The 21,630-nt window shown below is 44.1% G+C and overlaps 4 protein-coding genes across 6 annotated transcripts; 2 read left to right on the top strand and 2 right to left on the bottom strand.

The window, feature by feature from the left end:
- The first annotated feature begins 749 nt into the window (after nt 1-749).
- On the top strand, nt 750-3,309 carry LOC107312884 (glutamine amidotransferase-like class 1 domain-containing protein 3A, mitochondrial). The gene is made up of 4 exons (XM_015860700.2): nt 750-918; nt 1,796-1,967; nt 2,270-2,471; nt 2,660-3,309. The coding sequence occupies exons 1-4, from the start codon at nt 757-759 to the stop codon at nt 2,850-2,852; spliced, it is 729 nt and encodes a 242-aa protein (XP_015716186.1). The 5' UTR covers nt 750-756; the 3' UTR covers nt 2,853-3,309.
- Nucleotides 3,310-4,664: 1,355 nt separating this feature from the next.
- LOC107312877 (caltractin-like) lies at nt 4,665-8,394 on the bottom strand. The gene is made up of 6 exons (XM_032444387.1): nt 8,283-8,394; nt 8,003-8,062; nt 7,769-7,909; nt 6,583-6,711; nt 5,144-5,281; nt 4,665-4,924 (listed from the first exon to the last, which is right to left on the bottom strand). The coding sequence occupies exons 2-6, from the start codon at nt 8,003-8,005 to the stop codon at nt 4,838-4,840; spliced, it is 498 nt and encodes a 165-aa protein (XP_032300278.1). The 5' UTR covers nt 8,006-8,062; nt 8,283-8,394; the 3' UTR covers nt 4,665-4,837.
- Nucleotides 8,395-8,485: 91 nt separating this feature from the next.
- CETN2 (centrin 2) lies at nt 8,486-11,311 on the bottom strand. Its single transcript, XM_015860694.1, has 5 exons — nt 11,181-11,311; nt 10,631-10,789; nt 10,367-10,495; nt 10,090-10,227; nt 8,486-9,112 (listed from the first exon to the last, which is right to left on the bottom strand). Exons 1-5 carry the CDS (start codon nt 11,181-11,183, stop codon nt 9,023-9,025), a joined length of 519 nt encoding a protein of 172 aa, XP_015716180.1. The 5' UTR covers nt 11,184-11,311; the 3' UTR covers nt 8,486-9,022.
- A 184-nt stretch (nt 11,312-11,495) lies between these two features.
- Nucleotides 11,496-19,705, top strand: NSDHL (NAD(P) dependent steroid dehydrogenase-like). 3 transcript variants are annotated; one of them, XM_015860682.1, is made up of 8 exons: nt 11,496-11,547; nt 11,810-11,860; nt 12,934-13,095; nt 13,986-14,132; nt 15,517-15,645; nt 16,396-16,538; nt 18,211-18,313; nt 18,692-19,705. In XM_015860682.1, the coding sequence occupies exons 2-8, from the start codon at nt 11,840-11,842 to the stop codon at nt 19,025-19,027; spliced, it is 1,041 nt and encodes a 346-aa protein (XP_015716168.1). In that variant the 5' UTR covers nt 11,496-11,547; nt 11,810-11,839; the 3' UTR covers nt 19,028-19,705. The 3 variants fall into 3 exon arrangements, with proteins under 3 accessions (XP_015716168.1, XP_015716169.1, XP_015716167.1); XM_015860683.2 differs by having other exon boundaries at nt 11,517-11,569; XM_015860681.2 differs by lacking the exon at nt 11,496-11,547 and adding an exon at nt 11,567-11,604.
- Nucleotides 19,706-21,630: the final 1,925 nt, after the last annotated feature.

Here is a 21,630-nt window from a genome sequence, read left to right as displayed (position 1 = left end):
AAAGAACATCTTTTTTATGCCTGCTATAACTAAAGAGCCTGCCAAGCAACTAATCAAAAATACTCATCATCTTTTCAGGCGTGAGCATATCAAGGATGAGAGAGAACTGGTCCTTGCATGAGCAGGAAAGCATCCCCACCACATGCAGTGAACCTTGCAGCCATGTACACCTATATTGGTTAGGGCTCTGTCAGTTCCTATTACCATTTTCCTTGCTGTTGTTACCTTCTGGGACAAATGGTGCTGTTGATGGAGAATTGTGTTATTCATTCCCGGACCTGAAAGCCAGGAAACAACTGCAAAACTTCTGCTGAGAATGCTTAAGGTCAGGAAAGGGTATCTTGGTGTTAAAAGGAGAGAAGCTGCCAGTGCAGTGTAGGGTTTTCAACATGGGGCACGGATAGGAAGTGCATTGGCTGGAATTCTTGCTGTGGGCTCGCTCCCTGTGATACCATCTTATGCACAAAGATTTTAGTGCCTTAGTCTGAAGTAGAATGGAAAATGGACATCTCAAAAGGAAAAACAGCTGCTTTGTTGAGCAGCTCTCATCAGTTGGGGATGCTCTGGAGACAACGTGCTGCTAAGAATGTCTGCAAGGGAGCAGTCGGTTGAGGAAACAAATAATATTTACATGCCCTGCCTGTAATGCTGGAAATAAAACGGTCTTGCCAGTAAGAAATTCAGCCCAACCCTCCTGGCCCCACCTGCTCCTGGGGGAGGGATCAAGCTATAAAAGGCTCCAGGCGGTGCACGGAGATGCACAGTAATCTGGGGTTTTTAGGGGGGAATATTCCTGCTCTTTTTGTGACCATGGGAAAGAGAGTGGCTGTCGTGCTGGCTGGCTGTGGGGTGTACGATGGCAGCGAGATCCACGAGTCTTCGGCTGTGTTGGTGCATCTCAGCAGGGAGGGGGCACAGGTAAGAGGTTCCTGCCCCATGTCAGTCTCTCTTTTTGCCCTGGCTCTGCTTTTCAGCTTGTCTCTCTTGTACAAAGCGCCGCTCTTAGCAGCTTTGCATCTTGCTAGACCAGTCACAAGCTTCTCACTTCTGCTGGGACAATTGCAAAGCGTTAAGTGAGAGGAATCAAAGCAGTCAGCAGTGTCAGGGCTGCTACAGCAAACATGAAGAACGCTCTGCTCTCTGCTTTGCACTCACAGTTTTGCTCTACGAGAGGACTGGCTGTGTGCTTTGTCTTCAGCAAACTTCCTTAAGTGAACCTCTCTGTTTCTGGCTTGTTCTTTCTCTCTCTTCCGCTTTGGCATTTCTGTTTCAAAGACTACTAATGACTTTGGCTGTTTGCAACTCATCTCTTTAAAACACTGAAGACTGAGGAAGAAAAGAGAGAGGAGCAATGTTCCTTTCAGCTCTGAGCCACCCACTGATCCGGGTCAGAGCTGGTTTCTTGCAGATTGGAACTGCCCCACTAAACACGAAGGCACAGCGGTGATTTACGTGTGCTGCACAGCCTGCCTGCCTAATTCCAAAGCCTTCAAAGTGTGTTCGCGGTGTGGATTAAAACTGAGACTTGTCCATACTGTCTCTTTGCTCCTGCAGCTGCTGCAGTTCTCCTGCCTTACCCTAAATCGCGAGCCTAAAGCATCGCCCTGCGCTTATCCCTTGTTTGGCAGGGACCTCTAGTGGAGAAGACTCAGCCACAGTATGGGATAACTGGCTTTATGAGCACAGAATGAAGCCGCTAAAGCAAAAGTGATAGCATTTCAGTTTGCTGTCTGTGGTATTGAACGTGTTTAGGATACATGCCTGAAGGATAATAGACCTTTTCTTCCCTTCTCAGGCGGAGGTTTATGCTCCTAATGTTGACCAGATGCATGTGGTTGACCATGTGAAAGGACAGCCAACTCAGGAGAAGCGCAATGTACTAGTTGAAAGTGCCAGAATAGCCAGAGGCAACATCAAGGATCTAACTAAGCTGGATGTCAAGGGGCTGGATGCCTTAATCATACCAGGTAGGTCGGTATGTGGGGTGTGCACGCCCATGGTCTTGGAACACCTTAGATATACGTAAGCCTTGAAAAACCTCTCCAGTTCAGTGTTCTTTAGAAACAGAGATGGTGCTTTAGAATCGTATCTCATGGTGGTCAGGAGCTGAGAATATTCAATGGCTTGCAAAAGTTCTGCTTTCTTCTGTCAGTGTTGCCTAAATGCTTCTGTCCACCAAATCCATGTTAACATTCTAATAAACCACACCTGACAAAAGTCCTGCCCTGGAGGACTAATCTTCCTGTCTAACCTGTTTCCCTTTTCTCAGGTGGCTTTGGAGTGGCTAAAAACCTGAGTACTTGGGCCACGCAAGGAAAGAACTGCACAGTCTCCAAAGAGGTGGAGGATGTCCTGAAGGCATTCCATGCTGCCAAAAAGCCCATTGGCCTGTGCTGCATTTCCCCAGTGCTGGCAGCCAAAATCTTCCCAGGCTGTGAGCTGACTGTGGGTCATGACACAGAGTGTGAGAAGTAAGTAATGTTGGGATACTGGTATATATCGGTATATATATATTCTCCCCAGTGTATCTAGTACTGTGCCTCGTGCACCTTTCAGTCCCAGGGCAGGAAAGATGGCAGACCACTGACTAAAAGTTAAGCAGATCCTAGGTAGGAACAAGGTGGTTTCATATCCTCTACGTGGGTCTGTTTTCTTTCAGATGGCCTTATGCAAAGACTGCTGAGACCGTGAAGGAACTTGGCTGCAAGCACATCAACAAACACGTCACCGAGGTTCACGTGGATGTGAAGAACAAGCTGGTGACCACCAGTGCCTTCATGTGCAATGCCCCCATTCATGAGATCTACGACGGCATCGGAAAAATGATCAAAGAAGTGATCAGACTTGCTTAAATGCCACAAAGCCAAATGGCAACAGGCAAACTGCTACTCAGAGTCCTTCCCCACACTGGAACACCAGTGGCTGCTGGGGTGAGAGAGCTGGAGCAATATAAGATTGGCATACTTTATCATGGACACACCATTTACTGTACTGACCCCAATTCAGCAGCAATTGTGTGATTCTGGACTGAGTGTCAGCGCACCATAAGCTGACATACAGACACCAGGTTTCCACAGGGCTCAAATGCCACCATTATCTGTGGTTCTGAGTAGCTGGGCAGTTGCCTGGGTCTTTTCAGTTCTGACTTAGCTGACCTGACAAGCACATTGTGTGTGTGAACAGGAATTGTTCTGAGATTTGTTATAAATCCATCCCTACCTTTCACCAAATCACACAATGGATGAATGAGTAGCAAAAGGAAGGAGCACAATTTTGGTACTGAATAAAACAGACATATTTTACAAAGGCTGAGTTTTGCTGTGATTTTTGTCTTCTACTCTGCGTTGGGATACGTTCTTAGTGTTGGTGGTTGGATAGTAAATGGGGAAAACAGCACAGAAGGAAGTCACTAGTAACAAACCCCCTCAGTTTTCCTGGGGTTTCTCAGAACTCAGGCTTGGTAAAAGTGAACCAACATTAGCAGGAAGGTTTAACAAGAATAAATCAAATTCTTCTCTTGTATTAACACAAGACCGGTTATGATAGCAAGGGGTATTTTGGAAGCTGTCTAGGCAGAAAGAGTCAAGGGTGAGATCTGGGCATCCCAAGGAAAGTGCTGCGATTTCCAATTGCTTTTAATCTCCATAAAAATTCCTAGAAATGATGTGGAAGCAACAATTCTGCATTGCAACAGGGACAGACAAGATACCCATCTAGCTGAAGCTGGAACGTCAGGCTGTAAACCGGTTGGGTGACAGTGAAGCTTGGCAAAGAGAAGACACTAAAAATAACTGAGTACCACACGTAGTTGCTCAGATAACAGGCCAGGAGCTGATTTTTAAGGCCAGAAGGATCTATTCATCTGTGTAATCTGAGCACTCTACAGGAGCTGTGAGGAGCACAGTAACTCACACTTTACTGGAGCAAACCTGCTGAGGGGGTTCATTATTTGCTTAGAGACACTGCTATACCATTTGATTGCTTATTCCTACAGTTAATCACTGTTATTTAAGATAAGCCATGCCTTATTTCTCTCTTATAGTTGAACAGCTTACTTCCAGCTCCAGGATTTTGACAGGTTTGCCTCCACTAGATTGAAAAGCATTTTAGATGGTAGCTTATATGTTCTTATATAGGCTTTTATTCTATATGCAGCATCACATAATCATTACAGGCTGAACTGTTACATTCTCACAGTATTAAGACACATCTTCTAAGCCAGCAATTATTTTTGGAGACTCATCCAAGCAAAAACTTCAGGCTCTTTACATCCTTCCTTTGCATTTCATTAAGAAGGAAGCACAAATCCATGGGAGACCTGACCTCATTACATCTTCTAGTCTCATAGCTGCATAGCTGCTCTCCTGTAGTGCTACTTATGAAGGGAAACCCAAAGTCTAAGATATTTACTACCTTATAACTGCTCCCAAGCCCTCAAACCCCTGTCTTCTACGTAATGCCAGAAAACCAGGAAAGGTACAGAAGTTTTTGTCATGAATACTAATGTTTGAAATTTATATTTTCTGAGATTAAGAGTGATTTGACTAACTTTATCAGATAGGCTGAAAAGCCATGGGATGCAGTTACAATAGAGAGGACTCAAGAGGAAGGCTGATGAATTTGAATTAATCTCAGCCTTTAGAATTAACACACGGAGACACAGATCTAGCAACAAAACTGTTTACTGGGATATAGAAAACTGCTTGCAGTCATGGAGCATCTCAGTGTGTTTTCACACCCAAAAAGGCAACACACGAAAGAATTTGAAAGTTGGAAAGAAGTGATACTGCAAACAGTTGTTTACAACGGAATGGGGGAAAAAAAGATAATCATGTAGTTACTGGTCAGTCAATGTCAGAATCCGCACAAACTCTTCTGGATCCACTTCCCCATCTCCATCCACATCTGCTTCATCAATCATCTCCTGTCAGACAACAAAAGTTTGGGAGACCAGATTAGGTGGGATCTGAGAGGATGGAGGGCCATAAAGCCTAAAGACCAATGAAGATTTCAGGCAAGGCTTCATGTTAACACTAAGAGAAACACACTGTGTCTGCTGCAATGAAACAAAGCACAATTCCCCAGTCAGTAAGTCTTTACACTCCCTCCCTGAGCAAGAGAAATATGTTTGTGCTTCACAAACCTGCAGCTCTTCGTCTGTGATGTCTTCTTGTACCTCAGTAGCCACCAGTTTGAGTTTCTCCAAAGAGATCTTGCCAGTGCCATCATAATCAAACACCTTGAAACCTTTCAGCATCTCCTCGTTTGAAAATGGCTCTGCCTTAGCAAGGAAAAATGGCTTCATGCAGGCATGACATCATACCACTCTACAATCCCTACTCTGATACTTTACCCAGCAAACATTTGGAATAAAATCCAAGGCATCATTTTGGGTCACAGAATGGGTTATTTACCATTGCTGTTTCTCTTTCACTTTTACTTTTTTCCCCTTCTTTTCTCAGTGTTACCACGTATTAAAGGAAAAGCTACAACAGAAGCTGTTTGAACAGCATGGGGACTTGGCCTGGAATATCCTGGCCAAGCTTTGTCAGGAAGACAGAGATTAGCAACACTACTGAAGGCGAAAGCAGCTGCCAAGAATGATCCAATGGCTACAGCTATATTTTATTTCAAAAGTGAGCCAGGCTTGTGCTGGCTGTTGCTGCCTTTATTCAACTCAGACACGGCAATGTGTACACAAGCCTGCAATTAGGTGTGGCTTTGACTGAACTCCAAAGTATTACTAGGGGGAAAATGTAGACCTTCACTTTGCTCTTAGCGTAGGTCCAAGCATACACACCCTGGCAAATCTGATGGCATGTATACAGGAATGGCAATGCCAGCCATGACCCAGTCATCTCACAAAGCCTTGCAATGAAATCACAAGGATGTGAGGAGCAGAACCAGTCATGCTGGCGCTCTTTCAGAACAGCCTATGTCTACATGCAGCCCAGTACTAGGGGATACAGAGGTGTATGAGCCAAAGGAATCCCAATGGGCAATGCAGACTAGGACGTATGAAACAAAGGGCTGGTATCAAGCAGCAGATCTGAGGACACTCCACAGGCTTGAGTGGCTATTGCCCATAGAAAGTGGATTTTTCATTTTCATCTGATATGTGACATTTGCTCCCTGCTGTTTTGGTTTTAAGAAAGCTTTGAACTCTACAGCTATAAATACAGAGCAGAAATTACACGTGGAAAGGTTTAAAGAAGGAGAGAGGAGACAGCACTCATTCCTGTGATGTCTATCTGCTATGGTATAGAGCTAACAGTGGGACTCTTTCCCATAGGTTTCCAAGTCCTTGGTCTCTAAGGGAAGACCCCAGGCACTGTGCTTAGCACACTCTATGACAGGGAAGATTGTCTGCTGAAACACACAACTACCTGAACTAGCCAGCCTAGATCCTCATGAAAAAAGGCAGGAATGGTAAATACAACTCACCCAAGGGCAGATATCTAAAATACCTCAGATGAAAGTCCTGTTTCTCTCCTACGGCGAAACAGCAACCCAATCTACTGCAAGTACCTGCATTGTAAAGTTAGGCAATTTTAGTCTTTGTGACCAGCTGGGCTCACACACCATTTTCTGGGTCATCACCCGCAGAAACGACTCAAAGTTTATCTTCCCTGACCCATCCTCATCAACTTCAGAGATAATTCTTTTCATCTCCGCTTTCCTCACTTCACAGCCCAGAGCTCTCATGGATATCTGCCAAAAGAGAAAACAGACCAACGTCGTCGTACAAATCAAACAGAAACAAAGCAGAAAAGGTATTTGAAGCAAGTAGCTACATGTGTGTGGGGGTAGTTATCTTTGCCACAGTGACAGGACAAACAGCCTGTCCACTGTGCAGACAACACAGCAGCCTTCTGACTCTGCAGTGAAACTGTGCCTGTGCCAGAAGGTAACACACGTTCACAAAGCCAACTTGGTGACAGAGCTGATTAAGCCCCATTCCAGATGCTCGTCTTTGCTCCTGTACTGTAGTTTATCAACACAAGCACTTATTTATCAGGCCAAACAGAAAAAAGTGTTGTTGAAATCAGACTTCTGAAAATAACCATCCTTGGAACGTGAAGGTCTTTTAGAGATCTAGGATGTGATTTTTCAAGTCACAGCCTCTGACACACTACCTGCTCGCTGCATGAATGCAAGAGAGAGGAAAGGGCTGCACAAAACACAGAGCAAGCTATTCATCCTCCATTTTGCCCCTAGAGAACAGTGTTCTGTAGCTGTCTGATGTCAGCAGTACAAGGTTGTGGAAAATTAGCAGGGAAGATCTGCAGGCAAGTGCCAAGGAGAAGGAAGGCTTCTGTACCTCCTAAGAATACCCAGCTAAAACACTAGCACCATTCTTGCATGATTGCTAGCTGCATAACAAGCCAGAGTTCTAGCAGCAATGCCTGACAGCCTAGCAAGCCATCCAAAAGCAATAGGCAGCAAACACTAATTGCTCTGTAACAGCTCCACAGCAGGGGGGGTGTTGTAAATTATTAGGCTTATTTGTGCTTGTGAATGATTAACCCTACTTGCAACATTTCTGTTTACTGACTGTCACCTATGTTTGACTACAAGTAATTTTGGTCTGAGAGCATCTGCGGTCACAAAGCAACCCTGTCTCCTTGTAAAAGCCATTAGAGATGAGGAGAGGCAGCAGTGCGGCCCTTCGTGGGGCAGAGGGACACACGGAGGGGCTGCTAAACCTCGCAGCCTTCACTGCACTCTCTGTGCTTCCTTTTCACCCTGCATTTTCACGGCTTCCTGCCTTCAGGTCCATGACATCCATCACTCCGGAGCCGTCGGGGTCGAACACGTCAAAGGCTTCTCGTAGCTGCTTCCGTAGCTCAGCGCTGATCGGGATCGTGGGGGCCGGCTCCTTCCCCGCAGCCTTCGTGCTTCCAGCAGCCTGCAGCAGAAAGCTCCGGGGTTATCGGGGACCGCTTACAGCACCGCCACATCCCACCGCATCCAGCACATGCCCAGCGGGGGGACAACTCACCATTGTTGTGAGTTATCCCCACTCCACGGCAACCGCGCTGCCGTTGGCCATCACACCTGCCTGTCAAGGAAACCGTGCGTGTTGATTCGACGAGGAGCCGAACGGGTGGGAGCTGGGGGCTCCGTCACGCCGCCGTCTCCCAGCAGGAAGGATGCGGAACATCCCGGAGAGCAGCTGGGATGGAGCACAGGCCTCGAACAGAGAGAGGGACAGTCGTTTTCCTGTGTGTGTCTTCTCCATCGCCACACGGGGGCACAAGAGACTGCAGCAGTTCTCTCACCTCAGGCAGATGCCGCTTCAAAGGCAGAATATAGCGTAACTCTGTCCCTCCAGCCAAGCATTCAGTAACTGGAGCCCTGCTGAAGACTTCAGGTTTCAACTCTGAAACACCCATCAGAATCCTTTGTTACCTGCCCAAAGATCAGGCCATGTTGTACCAGTGGGAATGTATTTCTGGATGCTCCTTTCCACAACTCATACGGCTTAAAATAAGACGTTTTTATTTGAAGTACAACCTTATAGTCGAAAGCACTGAACGCTTCTGCAAACATCCATTATCACTCGTTTTACGAGCAGAATAAAAAAGGAGAGGAGGGAATAATCACCATAAAACAGAGTAAAAAAAAGCTGATCCCCACAAATAGATCATATAAAGAGAAAACTACAAACTTCAACAGCTGGGAAATACAACTTTATGCTTTTATATTTGGAATTCTATCCTTACCAAACCGTAATGATTGGACACGTGTCTTACAGTGAGATAAGGATCTGAGATAAGAATCTGATTACTGCCATTTCTGTCTGGAAAACAGCATAAACACCTTACGAACAAGCAGCCACGTTGCTACATGTAAACAGGCCAACACTTGGGAATGGTCCACAAACACAAGTTTAAGATCAGCCGTTTAAAAGAAAGCGTTGACTTAACATCTCTGGTCTCGTCACAGAAATAAAATGCTGGAGATGAGTGAGGCACCTACCAGACATACACACACGTGTGCAAAACACTAACATTCAGTTTCAGTACAGGCTGGTTTTCTTCATGATCCTCAAGAATTCCTGCTCGTTCACTTCCCCGTCCCCGTCTCTATCCGCTTCATCGATCATTTCCTGAAAGATATTGGCGTTCAGAAATCAGAGTAGAGTCAGAAGGGTTAGATTAATTCAGAATTACAATCACTTTTTAGTAAATAGCCTTGGACAGGACAACGTTAAGAGTAAAGATCCCATGGAATGCTAGAGGATGGCACCTAAAACTGAGAGCCTTCCCCTAAACCCTTAGTGACCCCTGAAGTGGCTTCTTCCCCCACTGAGAAACAGATTCCCACTCTTTACTCTCAAGAGATAGAGGCTTCAGCTCTCCAAATAGCCACAATTTCATTATTCTCCTGTTTACGTGGGTTTAAAACTAAACATGAAACCAACTAACACGCAAACACTCAGTGACTGTCTTCCAATTCAATGAGGATAATCTGCACCTTTAAACACCGTCGACTTGCAAAGGCTGACAATGAGTGTTTGTACATTATATGGTACAGGGGAACTGTTAGGTCACAGCTTGAACTGGTGATTGAGCACCTGGTGAAGGGCTGCGGCTGGCCAAGAAGCACAGGCAAATTGTTTGTACACCCACAGTGGAGCCACCCTGGGGCTCATACAAGAGCCAGACAGAATAGGGAAGACATCTCTTAGTTCTAAGCTGCTTCCTGAGAAATGCTACATAGCTACAGAGTCCCTTCACCAGCTGGATAAGTTCTCTGTATGCAATTTTTGGTGCACCTGCTAATGCTTTGCCTGGTATCAACCAGAACCTGTTAGAAGCAATGTTGTTTCTTTGTTTCTTCACTAGGAGAGTGGTTAGGCCCTGGAACAGGCTGCCCAGGGAGGTTGTGGATGCCCCGTCCTTGGAGGTGTTCAAGGCCAGGTTGGACGGGGTCATGGGCAACCTGATCTAGTAAAGGTGTATGTTTGGTGGCCCTGCCAGGCAGGGGGGTTGGAACTACATGATCCTTGAGGTCCCTTCCAACCCGGGTCATTCTGTGATTCTGTGTGAGGGGAACATAAAGTTGCGTATATCAGGTACAAACCTGCAGCTCTTCATCTGTAAGGTTTTCACCCAGTTCTTTGGCTACTCGTTTGAGGTTCTTGAAAGAGATTTTGCCAGTTTCATCATCATCAAAGAGCTTAAAAGCTTTGAGAATCTCCTCTTTGGAATCTTTTTCAGCCTTAAGTTTAAAGAGAAAAGCATTGGTTATGCTACATATAATACTCAAAATGAAAATTGTAATAACATACAACCAAGAGGAGGTGAAAGCCATTCATCCATTGTCAGAATCTCTTCTTCGGCTTCTAAAACATACATACCATTTTCTGGGTCATCACCACCAAGAAGTCATTGAAGCTGATTTTTCCTGTTCCTTCCTTATCAATATCCGATATCATCTTCTTGATCTCTTCTTTCTTAGGTTCAAACCCCAGTGCTCTCATGGCCACCTGTAAGGCCAAAATAAGTTATTAGTCATACAAAACAAGGGTTTCACTCCAGAAAATACATCTACAAGTCCTTTCCCTGTGTAAGGCAACTTATAACCCGTGCCAGGCTGTGCTTTCAGCAATAGGAAGCCTCACCTTCAGCTCCTTAACATCTATGTTCCCAGTGCCATCCGTGTCAAAGAGATCGAAGGCCTCTCGGATCTCTTGTTTCTGTTCTTCAGTCAGCTCTGGTTTGGGACTCGATTTCTTCCTCTGGGACGCTGCTCCCAACGAGGGCTTCTTGAAGCTGGAGGCCTTGGCATAGCAAAACAAGAGCAAAAGGACGTCAGACCAGGAGGTTGGAGCAGAACCCAGTCCGAATCCCGCTCCCACCGCTGGGTTGGACTGGGCAGGACTGGACTGGACTGGACTGGACTGGACTGGACTGGACTGGACTTGGCTGGACTGGGCTGGACTGGACTGGACTGGGCTGGGCTGGACTGGGCTGGACTGAACTGGACTTGGCTGGACTGAGCTGGACTGGGCTGAACTGGACTGGGCTGAACTGGGCTGAACTGAACTGAACTNAACTGAACTGAACTGGGCTGAACTGGGCTGAACTGGACTGGGCTGGACTGGGCTGGGCTGGGCTGGACTGGGCTGGGCTGGGCTGGGCTGGGCCTGGGCTGGGCTGGGCCGCACTCACCATCCCGGCGGCTCTCAGTCCTGTCAGGCCGCTGCTCAATGCTCCCTCTCCCCATTGGCTACCACCACCACGCCGCTGCTGTGGTAACCATCTCTCTTATTGGTGGAGAGCCGAGGGCGGGAGGAGCTCGAAGCGTGGCTATTGGTCAGCAACAGGTTGGGGCGGATTTTCGTCGAGGCGATTGGTTGAAGTGAGAAGGCGAGCGGCCAATCAGCGGGCGGCAACTGCCTGGCGCGATGCTCGGCCCAGGGTTCGCGGGAGGGGAGGAGGGAGGAGGTACGGGAGTGGGCGGGGCTTGGGGAGAGAAGCCGCGCTGATTGGTGGAAAGGGGAAAAGGGGTGGAGTCGGGAGGTCGCTGCGAGGGGAGGTGAGGAGGGGGGTGAGGTGAGGTAAGAAGGAATTGGGGGAGGAATTGGGGGCTGAGGTGTGGAAAAAGGGACTGGAGGGTGTGAGGGGGGTGTGAGGGGGGTTTGGGTCACCTGGAGGTGAGACTGAAAGGAATCTGTGGGATGGGAACGGAGGAACCGATGGGAAACAGGAGGCAAAGTGGCTTCTCAGTGTCAGTGAGCGGTGGGGCCTGCCTTGAGGGTGGGAATGAAATAATATTCTCCCTTTTCTTTTAAATAAAGGAATTAGGTGAATATTAGAACATCAGAGAAATGGCCACACGCGTCAGATCGGTGAGTTGAGGGCTTCCACCTTACTGTGTGATGGGAAGGTGTTCTCATAGATAAGTCTTATGAATGAATCAGTGAATGAACCAATGAATCACAAATATAAAGGCCAAAAGAAAGGCCAAAGAGTTCAGCACTGTGAGGGGCAGTGATGTTGATTCTGGGCACTGAGTTGGTTCTCTTACCCCTTCCCAAGAGGTGCATGTATATAGGTTATAAATATGTATGTATTAGGTTATTATAAATATGTATGTATTAGGTTATAAGTATGCCCTGAAGTTCATTTAAATAGTCTCCTCACCATAAATCCCCTCACCCATTAGAATACTGTTCTGCTTGAGCAAGTGGGTTAACGTTCATATAGAAAAGCCCGGAGTTTATCAACTGTGGCTGGAGAAAATGGTGATGCTGCTGCTTAGTCAGACAGAGGGCGTCGTTCTGCCACAGTTTAAGGCTTTGGTTCAGTGCTGTGTGTAGTTTTGGTGTTTTCATTTTACAAAGGATGTGCCGGAATGAGAAGAGATACAAGTAACGGCAAGTTAATATCGATGAAAAGAAGCAACTGCCTTTTGAGGATAGACTGAGCAGGTGGAGAGAGGGGACTGCAGAGGAGAAGGGTATAACTGAGTTCATGAAATCCAGAAGAGGATGAGCAAAGCAAATACAGACATAGTGGGGCAGCACAAGGAGCTGGAACTCCTGGAGTGTCTGTAGACTCAATTAGGTTTTCTATATCATCTCTTCTCCTGCAGTCATCAAAACCAGAATCCAGTACAAGATACACAGTCGGTTCAACCTATTAGAGCTTATATTTATTTTTTTTTAATGCTTTTAAGCAGTCCATGCTTTGCATGCACAGTTCCAAGTATCTGGTTATGTCTTAACTGTAGTTGTTCCCAGGGTTAGGGTTGTTACATGTTCCTCATGCTCTAAAAATGGCCTTGTCCTTCGTAGATGTGACGATGATACTGTTTTGTGTTACCTGAGTTGTGTGGCTGAAGTGAGTTCTGTGTGCTTTACGGGGTAATGCTGGTGTATGTCTGCTTGCTGTAATGCTTTTTTTCTCCCTGTCTTTGCAGACTGGTAAGAAATGTGCTGTCATCGGTGGCTCTGGATTCCTAGGCCAGCATATGGTAGAGAAGCTGCTGGACAAGGGTTACTCAGTCAACGTGTTTGATATTCAGAAGAGATTTGACAATGACAGAGTGCAGTTTTTCCTGGGAGACCTTTGCAACAAAGAGGTACAGACAACTGAAAACTGTGTAGATGGGAAGGATGCAGTTTATACTAATGTCCATACAGACAAGCAAGCCTTATTTGAAACACTAGGAGGCCTGAAGGTCTGTTAAAGAGTATGTGTGTGTGTATCCCAGTATTTCCTGGTGAAGACAGTAGCCTAAACAGTTTTTTGGGGTAGCCTCATCTAGAACATTTAAATATACTCAATGTCTGCTTAAAGTGGAGAGGAACAGAACTTGTTTCTGGATTACAGTTTGCATTACTGTAAGCTCAGATAGACAGCCTAATTACTGTCACTGTTAGTAATTGCATGTAGGTACTGTCCTTGCTAACCTCCACTGCAAGAGAATGGCAGGATGCATTATTCATCGCAGTTAAGATGCAGTAAGATGTGTTGCCTTAAGTCATGCATGTGAGCCCTGGCATAAGCATCTGCAGGCAATGTGGAGAGAGGTCTCTGCACCACTATGAAGTGACATGTCTCAGAGCTGTATGGCAGCCAGCTCAGAGACAGACAGTGCCATGGGGTGCTGTTGGCTGTTAAATATATTGCATGCAGATTCTTCCAACTCCTCTCCCCCAGTAATTTTGAGTCTCATGTCTGCACTTGAGATCGTTGTATGTGGTTAAGCTTTGATAGCCTCCAGGTCTCAGAAAGTTCCCAGGCTCTTGTCTGGAAAGAAAAGATGGTGTAGTGCCTAACAAGAAAGATGCTGTGAAGACCAGTAAGGATAATCCTATTCCAGCTGTTTGCCAGCATGGAAGGAACTTGACTTGAAATTTAGCAGTTCTGTTTTCACAAGAAAAAGAACTGGGCTTTTATTTTTTTCCTGAGTAGTCACTGTTGTTGCTGTTGTTTCATTGCTATCTTGAGCAATATTTCTTCTTCTAGGCTTTACTCCCAGCTTTACAAGATGTTTCAGTAGCGTTTCACTGTGCATCGCCAGCACCTTCAAGTGACAACAGGGAGCTGTTTTATAAGGTGAATTTTATGGGAACCAAAGCTGTCATTGAAGCCTGCAAAGAAGCTGGAGTGCAGGTAAGGGTAGAAAAGTTTGTGGAGCCTGTAAGTTGTAAATGTGAATTTGTGACTTTCTGAACCATAGAGCAGTTTCAGTCTGGTTTGGTAGAAGGGCAAATGACTCTGAGATATTGAATTCCTACTTGTTTTGTGGAAGTTAATTGTAGGAGAGCAAGAGTCTGTCCTTAGCATCTAATATATTCTCAATCGTATTTGTCTCAGAAAGCCCATTCGTTGCAATTTCCTTTACTGTGGGAAAAGTATCCATTAAGGTTTGTTTTATCCGACATTTGGGAATCCCCTAGGGGAGAACTGGCAAGTGGATTCTTTCATGCCTTAATGAGGGGGATGGCTGTAAAGGTAGCTTTGTCTGCAGTAGAATTATTCATGGCATCTTTTGCTTATGTGAATTCATTGACATCTAATGAAAAGGAGCACGCTTGTGGTACAATCTTAGTATAAATTGGTTTAGAAAGTCATTTACACACAAATGAAATACAGAAGAAACCAAGTTGCTCTTAAGGCATGTTTTTTATATTGGTGTGTTACGATATCCTAAGTTTTTAGTCAAACTCCTACCTCGTTGTCAAGCACAATGTCTGAGAAGATCCCTTACTCTGGGATCAGCAACTCTGAGTTGCTGCATCCAAAACATTTTGTACATTGTCCATACACAAATACAGACCTGATCATATTTCGAACTAAATAATATATAGAACTCCTAGCCTGCAGTGGTTTGGTTTTGTTTAATTTTAGCTCCCCTTCTTCAGGTTGCAAGCAGCTACAGGAAATGGGCCATGCAGTGTTTACCTTCTGGCTTAGTCTAGAGTCTGTTGGAGCAAGAAGTCCTGTTGGAACTTGCTGGATCTAGTTATCTTTCTATTAAAATGTAGATCTTGTTTAAAACCACATGCTTGATTATCCAGACGTATCACTGCATTTCTGTTTTGAAACTGAAGGCCCATTTTTAGCCAACGAAAACATCCTGGATAATCATTCTTTTTTTGTTGTTGTAATCTGGCATGAGATTGTTATCATAAAGATGAGCAAAAACATTCACTGCATGTTAAATGCTGAACTCCTTGCTCGTTAAATGCTAAAATATGCCCAGCCAAGTAGATGCTTGTGAATTTTTCTTAGAGATATTTTCCCACTGACTGGTTACTCTGGAGGCTTGAAATATTTTCACTTTCTTCAGGAAGCAGTAAATGATGTGGAGTTCATTAAACAAGTGCGGGGTTATTCTTACCTGTGGTTTTAGGTCATCTTCTGTTGGCCTATTTATTTTAGACAGTTTATTCTCCATAGAAACATTTGATTATTATTGTCCTTACTCAACTTTCATAAATTACCCTTTTGTCTTAAGCTTTAAACTGCAGTTTTCTTTTCACGTGCATTGCAGAAATTGGTGTTAACTAGCAGTGCCAGTGTTGTTTTTGAGGGAACAGACATAAAAAATGGAAGAGAAGACCTCCCTTACGCAAAAAAACCTATTGACTATTACACGGAGACAAAGATCCTACAGGAGAAGGTATCCACCTGGTTTACACTACTACTTTCTATGATAAAAAGTGCCCTTTTGAAGTAGTCCTTGTATGTAGAGTGTTAACTTTTAAGAATTTTTCTCATGTTATTTGAAAAGAGCTTAGTTAAAAGCAGTGTAAAAACATCTGTTCATTTACAAGCATGACCACAGTGCTGTAAAGTGGACTAACAAAGTAGAAGCTTGTAAGTAACAGAGCTAGCCCAGTATTCTTCTTATTACATCTTTACTTTAGGTGAATCGGTAAAACTATTCAGTATTTATCTGCATGTGGTGTTTTTGAACAGCTGTAGAAAACCAGTAGAACACTTTGTTTGGGAACTCTGAGTAGAATTAAATCTGTGTAGCACTTGGTGCTGTCAGGGAAAAGGGAACACACTCCTAACTGCAATTAACAAGGCCCATGATAAAAGTTTTCCATTAATTGACAAGAAAAACTAGGTTGTTCAGTGCCCTTCTTTTCTAATGTCTGGAAAATTCCTCTGGACTTCATGGGGCTGAAGGAGAGTTCCTTCCCTTTGCCTGTCAATTCATTAAGTGTTCAGTGATGAAAAAGGAATAGTCACTTTTTCTCATTAAAGAGAAAAAGAGATTAAAAAAGAGGAAGGATCATATGTAAATGTATGGATGGATAGTAGTTCTTCCCAAGATGAAGAGGGAATACCCCACCTATTCTAGTGTTGCCATGGGGTTATATTATACTAACCTGTATTTTTCCTAACTTTTCTTTCCTTACAGGAAGTGCTGAGTGCTAATGACCCAGACAACAACTTCTTCACTACTGCTATTCGCCCACATGGAATATTTGGCCCTAGAGACCCTCAGCTGGTTCCCATCCTCATCCAAGCAGCTAAGAGTGGCAAAATGAAGTTCATAATTGGGTGAGCAAGGCTTAGTCATTCTATAGCTTCTGTTAAACCTTTTTGGGAGGGAATAGTACTAAATCAGAAGTTGTGTTATTGCATAAAATGATCTTCTGATATAAAAATAAGTGCATCAGTGGGGAAAGCAAACATAGCTTGCACTTTCTTTGCACAGTCTAAAGGCTTTTATTTTTAATCAGAGTGCTGAGATTGCTTTCTGTTAACTAATATAGTGATGGTGTTTGAGGGTCTGGTGAGTATGACAGTGTTCTTTGATCTTAATGTCATGAATATTAGATGTTTGCCTTGCTGTTAAGCCTTGCACAGCTTCCAGTGGACTGCTGAAATGTTAGAGCAAGAAATAGTTCACGCTGCTCCTAAGGAGTTTTCTTTTAATTTGTATTACAATCTTGAAAAGAAATATGCTCTTTAATTTATATTAGATTTTTATTACATGCAGGAAGGTGTTCTGTGTACATACCCATGTGAATGAATATGTGCTTAGGATAAGAGAAGGAAAGGGAATGGGGCTGTTTTTTTGTTCTTATTCTTCTTTATATTTCACTTCTAGACTAATCTCCCAAATTGATCTGTGAACGGCAAACCTCAATAAACTTGACCTTTCTACTTTGTCTCCACTTTCTTTCAGCTCAAACATGTTTTCCTCACTTGAGTTTCCCTACTGCTATAAAGACCTGCATATCCCATCCGAGAAAGCAAATAGCCATTCATCCATGAAAGTTGAAAGTGAAAAGTATTAATTCTCAGAATGCTGGATTGCAGCAATGTTGCTTTTGTCCAAATGAGTGTGGTGATGGTTTTGCAACAAACCATTTGTTTGATTTAGCTGGATTCTTGAAAGTGGTATGCACTTCTATTTTCTGTAGCTGTGTAGAAGTGGATTTAATGCAGTGGGTTAAATCTGTTTCAACTGTTTTGGACTGAATTTGGCTTACTGAGTAAGTTTAAAATTTCATGAGCCAAGAAATTCATAATTGAAAGCTTGTCCTCAAGTGACTTTCCTTGTACTACTTACCACTGTGTTCCTATCTGTTCTGCTTCTGTGGATCACTCTGATTTTGGGATCTGCAGCAGGTTTTAATAGGGTACTATTAAGGAATATAAACTTTCTGGGGGTCTTAACAAGAACTGAGATGGTATCTTTTCCTCTGCTTCAAAATGAAGTGCATTTTGTATCAGAGGGCTTGAAGTTGTGACGCAACACAGGGAGAAGAGGAATCAGATTGGCCTTCCAGTGTTTAAAGGGAGATAATAAACAGGAGATAAATTAACTTGATACACAAGTAGATAGTGTTAGGGCAAGGGAGAATTGTTTTAAACTAAAGGGGGGAAGATTTAGTTTAGATGTCGGGAAGTTTTTCACTGTGAGAGTGGTGAGGTGCTGGAACAAGTCAATCAATCAGAGAGGTTGTGGAAGCCCCATTCCTGGAGATAGGTTGGTAAGGACCAGGTTGGATGAGGCTTGGTTTAGTACATGATCTAGTATTTGATCTAGTATTTGGCAGCCCTGCTTGCAGCAGGGGTGTTGGAACTTGTTTGAAAGGATGTCACGGATCACTCAAGCCATTCTATGAAATATATATAGGTTATGTGGAAGTCCTTTTGCTACAAGTAGATTTTTCAGCCTGGATCACCTTTGGGTCAAACTCTTTTCCTTTAATCTGTGCAGGAATGGGAAGAACTTAGTGGATTTCACCTATGTGGAAAACGTGGTCCATGGACATATCCTGGCTGCAGAACGCCTTCAGAAAGACTCTCCTGTGTGTGGGAAGGTAAGGAAAATGCATGTGTAAGAAACAGTTACTTAGCTTTTATGTAGTGAAGTACAGAGTAACAGAAATGTTAACAGATTTTCATAGCACTGTCATGTTCTGGGCATGCTTTCATGCGTTTGCATTGAGTTATCATTCAGTTTGACCATTTGTGAATATCCTAACCTCTGGAATGTCAGAAGTAACTGGCTTTCATAGCAAAGAAGGGGTTCGTTGCTTTTCAGCTGTAGTTGTAGGTTGGTGGGAGGTGGTTGGTGAAAGTTTCTTGTGGAAAACGTGCTTGCAGTTGAGTGAGAGATGCCAGACTCCTGGGTGTGATCATGAGCTGGGCCATTTGAACAAACCATTTTTTATCTGACTTTTTGTCTTGTCTTTCAGGCATTTCATATCACAAACGATGAACCAATCCCTTTCTGGGCTTTCATGTCCCGTATCTTGACTGGCTTGAACTACGATGCACCCAAGTACTATATTCCCTACTGGCTGGCATATTACCTGGCCCTGTTCTTGTCTCTAGTGGTGTGGCTGCTAAGTCCACTGATCACCATCAAGCCCACTTTTACCCCTATGCGGGTAGCATTAGCTGGAACGTTTCACTACTATAGCTGTGAACGGGCCAAGAGGGACATGGGCTACAAGCCAGTGGTGAGCTTGGATGAAGCAATAGACAGGACTCTCCAAAGCTACCCCCACCTACGCCGTGCTAAGGCCTGAGAAGTCCTGGATGGATTCTTATTTCTACTTGATTTTCTTAATTCTTTTGACATCTTAAAGTGAGCACTGAAGCAAATTCCACTAATTCTGTGAAACGGAGTTTTCCAGAGTCATTCCTCCTCATCACTGTTATCAAAACAATTTTCTCTGGGTTGGAAAAAACTTAATGTAGTAGCTGTGCTAACAGTTCTTTCTTATGTGATTTGTTGTTAGGCAGCTGCCTAACTCTAAGGACTGTGAATTAACACCCTGCTGTGTCCTCTTCAGTCCGAGCCCCAAGCATCAGCATTCCTTCATCCTTCCTCTCCAACCTTGTCCTCTGTTTTGTTGCTCTGGTGATAACAGTCACTTCTTATAGCTACGGATTCATTGATGAAATAGTTCACAACTGATTTCTTTATGGAGTTTGGCTTTTTCAATACAGGAGTGATGAAATAGAGAAACTCGCACCAAAAAGAATCTCCATCACCACTTTTTAAACACTAAGATTGACTTTATTATTCTGGGACTGCATTTAGATCTCACTGTGATTGATGGGTTGATTTGGTCTCTTACTGAGGAGTTGGGAGGAAACCTGAGAAAAGGCATATTGGGCTTCTTGTAACGAAGCTCCTGCCCTTACTTCAGGAGCATGGTTCTTTTCCAAAAGAATATAAATAAAATAAGAGAAATTCCTAACTTTGTGTTCCATCTTTGAAAGGGCAGATCCTATTCTAAGCATCTCAGCACAGACAGGGTTTGAATCATTCCCTTTGCAGGGGGGAAGAAATCTTTGCTGTGGCCGTTGTCAGTCAGCACATATTTTACTCTAGTTTACTTGCTTCCAGTAGAAATTATGTTGATTGGAACATCTATTGCACAAGGCTCTCATCTTGTCTGCCACGTTATTGTTGGTAATGGGTATTGTGTTGCATTGACCCCGCAGAACATGGGAAATTCTTCCACAAGAGAAGGATTATAATACTAGGTTCACCAAGCTGTTTAGTTTGCCACTTACATTAAGTTTACTTTACTCCACAATCTTGCTAAGTGCTTCGGTAGCTTTTCTTTTTAAATGAAGAGCTTATGTTAGGGTTGGAACTTCCCAAAGCTCAGAACTGTGGGCAGTGTCTCTCCGTGTATTCATAATTGTGCCTGGCTCAGTCAGCCTTGACCTCATCTGAGAGCTCAGTGTGCTGCCAGAGTCCCATAGAGATTATGGGTTTGGTTGGGTTTTTTTTAAGCTTTTGGTTATCTTATTAGTAAAACTAGCTCCACTTGTACCTATGCAGTTTATGCCATATAAAAAGACACAATGGTGAAACCACACCTAGCTGAGAGTCATGGCTTTATTCCCAAGCTTTATAAAATGCCAGGTATCTCACCTTAAAGGACTAGTAAGGACTGAAAGTTTGTTTGTTCATGTTCTTCTGTCTGAGGCTGTTTCCAGGTTTAGTAATGCAGTCATCTGACTTTAAGCTTTTAAATCGCTACTGGAAGAGTGGCCTTGTGAAAATGGGCAGTTCAGTTGTACGTCTGCCACATGCAGTAGAAGTACCTGGTGGTTTCGAGCTGGTAAGTACAAAAAGGCTTTAGGGTGGAGCTGTCAAAGAGGAGATGGGTGTGATGCTGTTTGGGCTTATGGTGTGGTGCAGCACAGAACTTTAGGTCCTCTTTGTGAGGTAGGGATAACCGTGCTCACCCAGAAGAGGTGGGAGAGTGGGTCTGTACTGAAGGGAAAGGAGCGTGTACCGACTACTCAAAAAATAAACTGGTAAACACAGTTTGGCCTCTAGATGGCGTTTCCCAACTAAGGCTGCTTGGCTGCTTCTTAGACTCAAAAGCTCTGTCAGTCCTTGGATGAAGCACCAGTGCAGTTACTCATCTCCTGGTGCATTGTGAAAGTAAATCCAGAAGGTGCTTTAGAAACAAGAGGCACTGGAAGTTCAGGTCTGCTGGACAAAAAGCAGGAGATAGTATTATTTCTCTCATGTCTCTGGTTAATACAGCAAGAGTAAGCTAGGTTTTTGCTTGTATGGAGTTAAGCAGTTTCCCAGAGCTGGGCATGGAAAGAAGCATTGCATCATGCTGAAGTTGGTTTGACTTGGTATTCCCTATGTAATTAGGTCAGTTCCCAGCATCTCTTCTGAGAAGCTGACAAGCTTCTGTTTTGTAGAGCAGAAATAAACACACGTTGTTGCTGTGGTAGAACTTGACATCACCATGCCTATAGCCCTGGCCACAACAGAGGAGGAACCTCGCTTTATCCATAGCTTCTTCCTACCCCTGATCAAGCCTCCTCCTTTCAACTCTGCTTCTTAACCCAGTAAGCACTCGTGCAAGTCCTGTCTTACGTTTTCTATGCAAACAAATGAGATCTTTGCTGATCTGCATTCTCCTGCCTGTAATTTTTTGCATGATCTCTCTTTGCAGCTAGCATCTTGAATGTGTCTTGTGTAAGCACGCAAGCAAGCAGGAAGCTACGAAGCAAAAATTGCTGTTGACAGAATTTCATTCCAAATATCTAGGGTCACATCTGACCTTCTTGTTAGTAACGTTCAACAGGAGCTGCTGGAATCTTCAAAGACTTTCCTAGGACACCCTTGTCAGTCTCGTAATCTCAT

Source organism: Coturnix japonica, chromosome 4 (assembly GCF_001577835.2).
Source record: "Coturnix japonica isolate 7356 chromosome 4, Coturnix japonica 2.1, whole genome shotgun sequence".
NCBI classification, from domain to species: domain Eukaryota; kingdom Metazoa; phylum Chordata; class Aves; order Galliformes; family Phasianidae; genus Coturnix; species Coturnix japonica.
This window is presented reverse-complemented; position numbering and strand designations above follow the sequence as displayed.

What these genes read in the sequence shown, in the direction of transcription:
- CETN2 (XM_015860694.1), bottom strand. An exon ending in TGGTGATGACCCAGAAAATG is followed by an intron (nt 10,228 to 10,366) that starts GTATGTATGTTT and finishes TTTAAACTTAAG; the next exon opens with GCTGAAAAAGATTCCAAAGA. An exon ending in TTACAGATGAAGAGCTGCAG is followed by an intron (nt 9,113 to 10,089) that starts GTTTGTACCTGA and finishes AATATCTTTCAG; the next exon opens with GAAATGATCGATGAAGCGGA.
- NSDHL (XM_015860682.1), top strand. Translation starts at nt 11,840, where the DNA reads ATGGCCACACGCGTCAGATCG. An exon ending in CAAAGATCCTACAGGAGAAG is followed by an intron (nt 15,646 to 16,395) that starts GTATCCACCTGG and finishes CTTTCCTTACAG; the next exon opens with GAAGTGCTGAGTGCTAATGA. An exon ending in ACTCTCCTGTGTGTGGGAAG is followed by an intron (nt 18,314 to 18,691) that starts GTAAGGAAAATG and finishes CTTGTCTTTCAG; the next exon opens with GCATTTCATATCACAAACGA.
- LOC107312877 (XM_032444387.1), bottom strand. An exon ending in GGGTGATGACCCAGAAAATG is followed by an intron (nt 5,282 to 6,582) that starts GTGTGTGAGCCC and finishes TTCCTTGCTAAG; the next exon opens with GCAGAGCCATTTTCAAACGA. An exon ending in TCACAGACGAAGAGCTGCAG is followed by an intron (nt 4,925 to 5,143) that starts GTTTGTGAAGCA and finishes GTTGTCTGACAG; the next exon opens with GAGATGATTGATGAAGCAGA.
- LOC107312884 (XM_015860700.2), top strand. Translation starts at nt 757, where the DNA reads ATGCACAGTAATCTGGGGTTTTTAGGGGGGAATATTCCTGCTCTTTTT. An exon ending in TCAGCAGGGAGGGGGCACAG is followed by an intron (nt 919 to 1,795) that starts GTAAGAGGTTCC and finishes TTCCCTTCTCAG; the next exon opens with GCGGAGGTTTATGCTCCTAA. An exon ending in CATGACACAGAGTGTGAGAA is followed by an intron (nt 2,472 to 2,659) that starts GTAAGTAATGTT and finishes GTTTTCTTTCAG; the next exon opens with ATGGCCTTATGCAAAGACTG.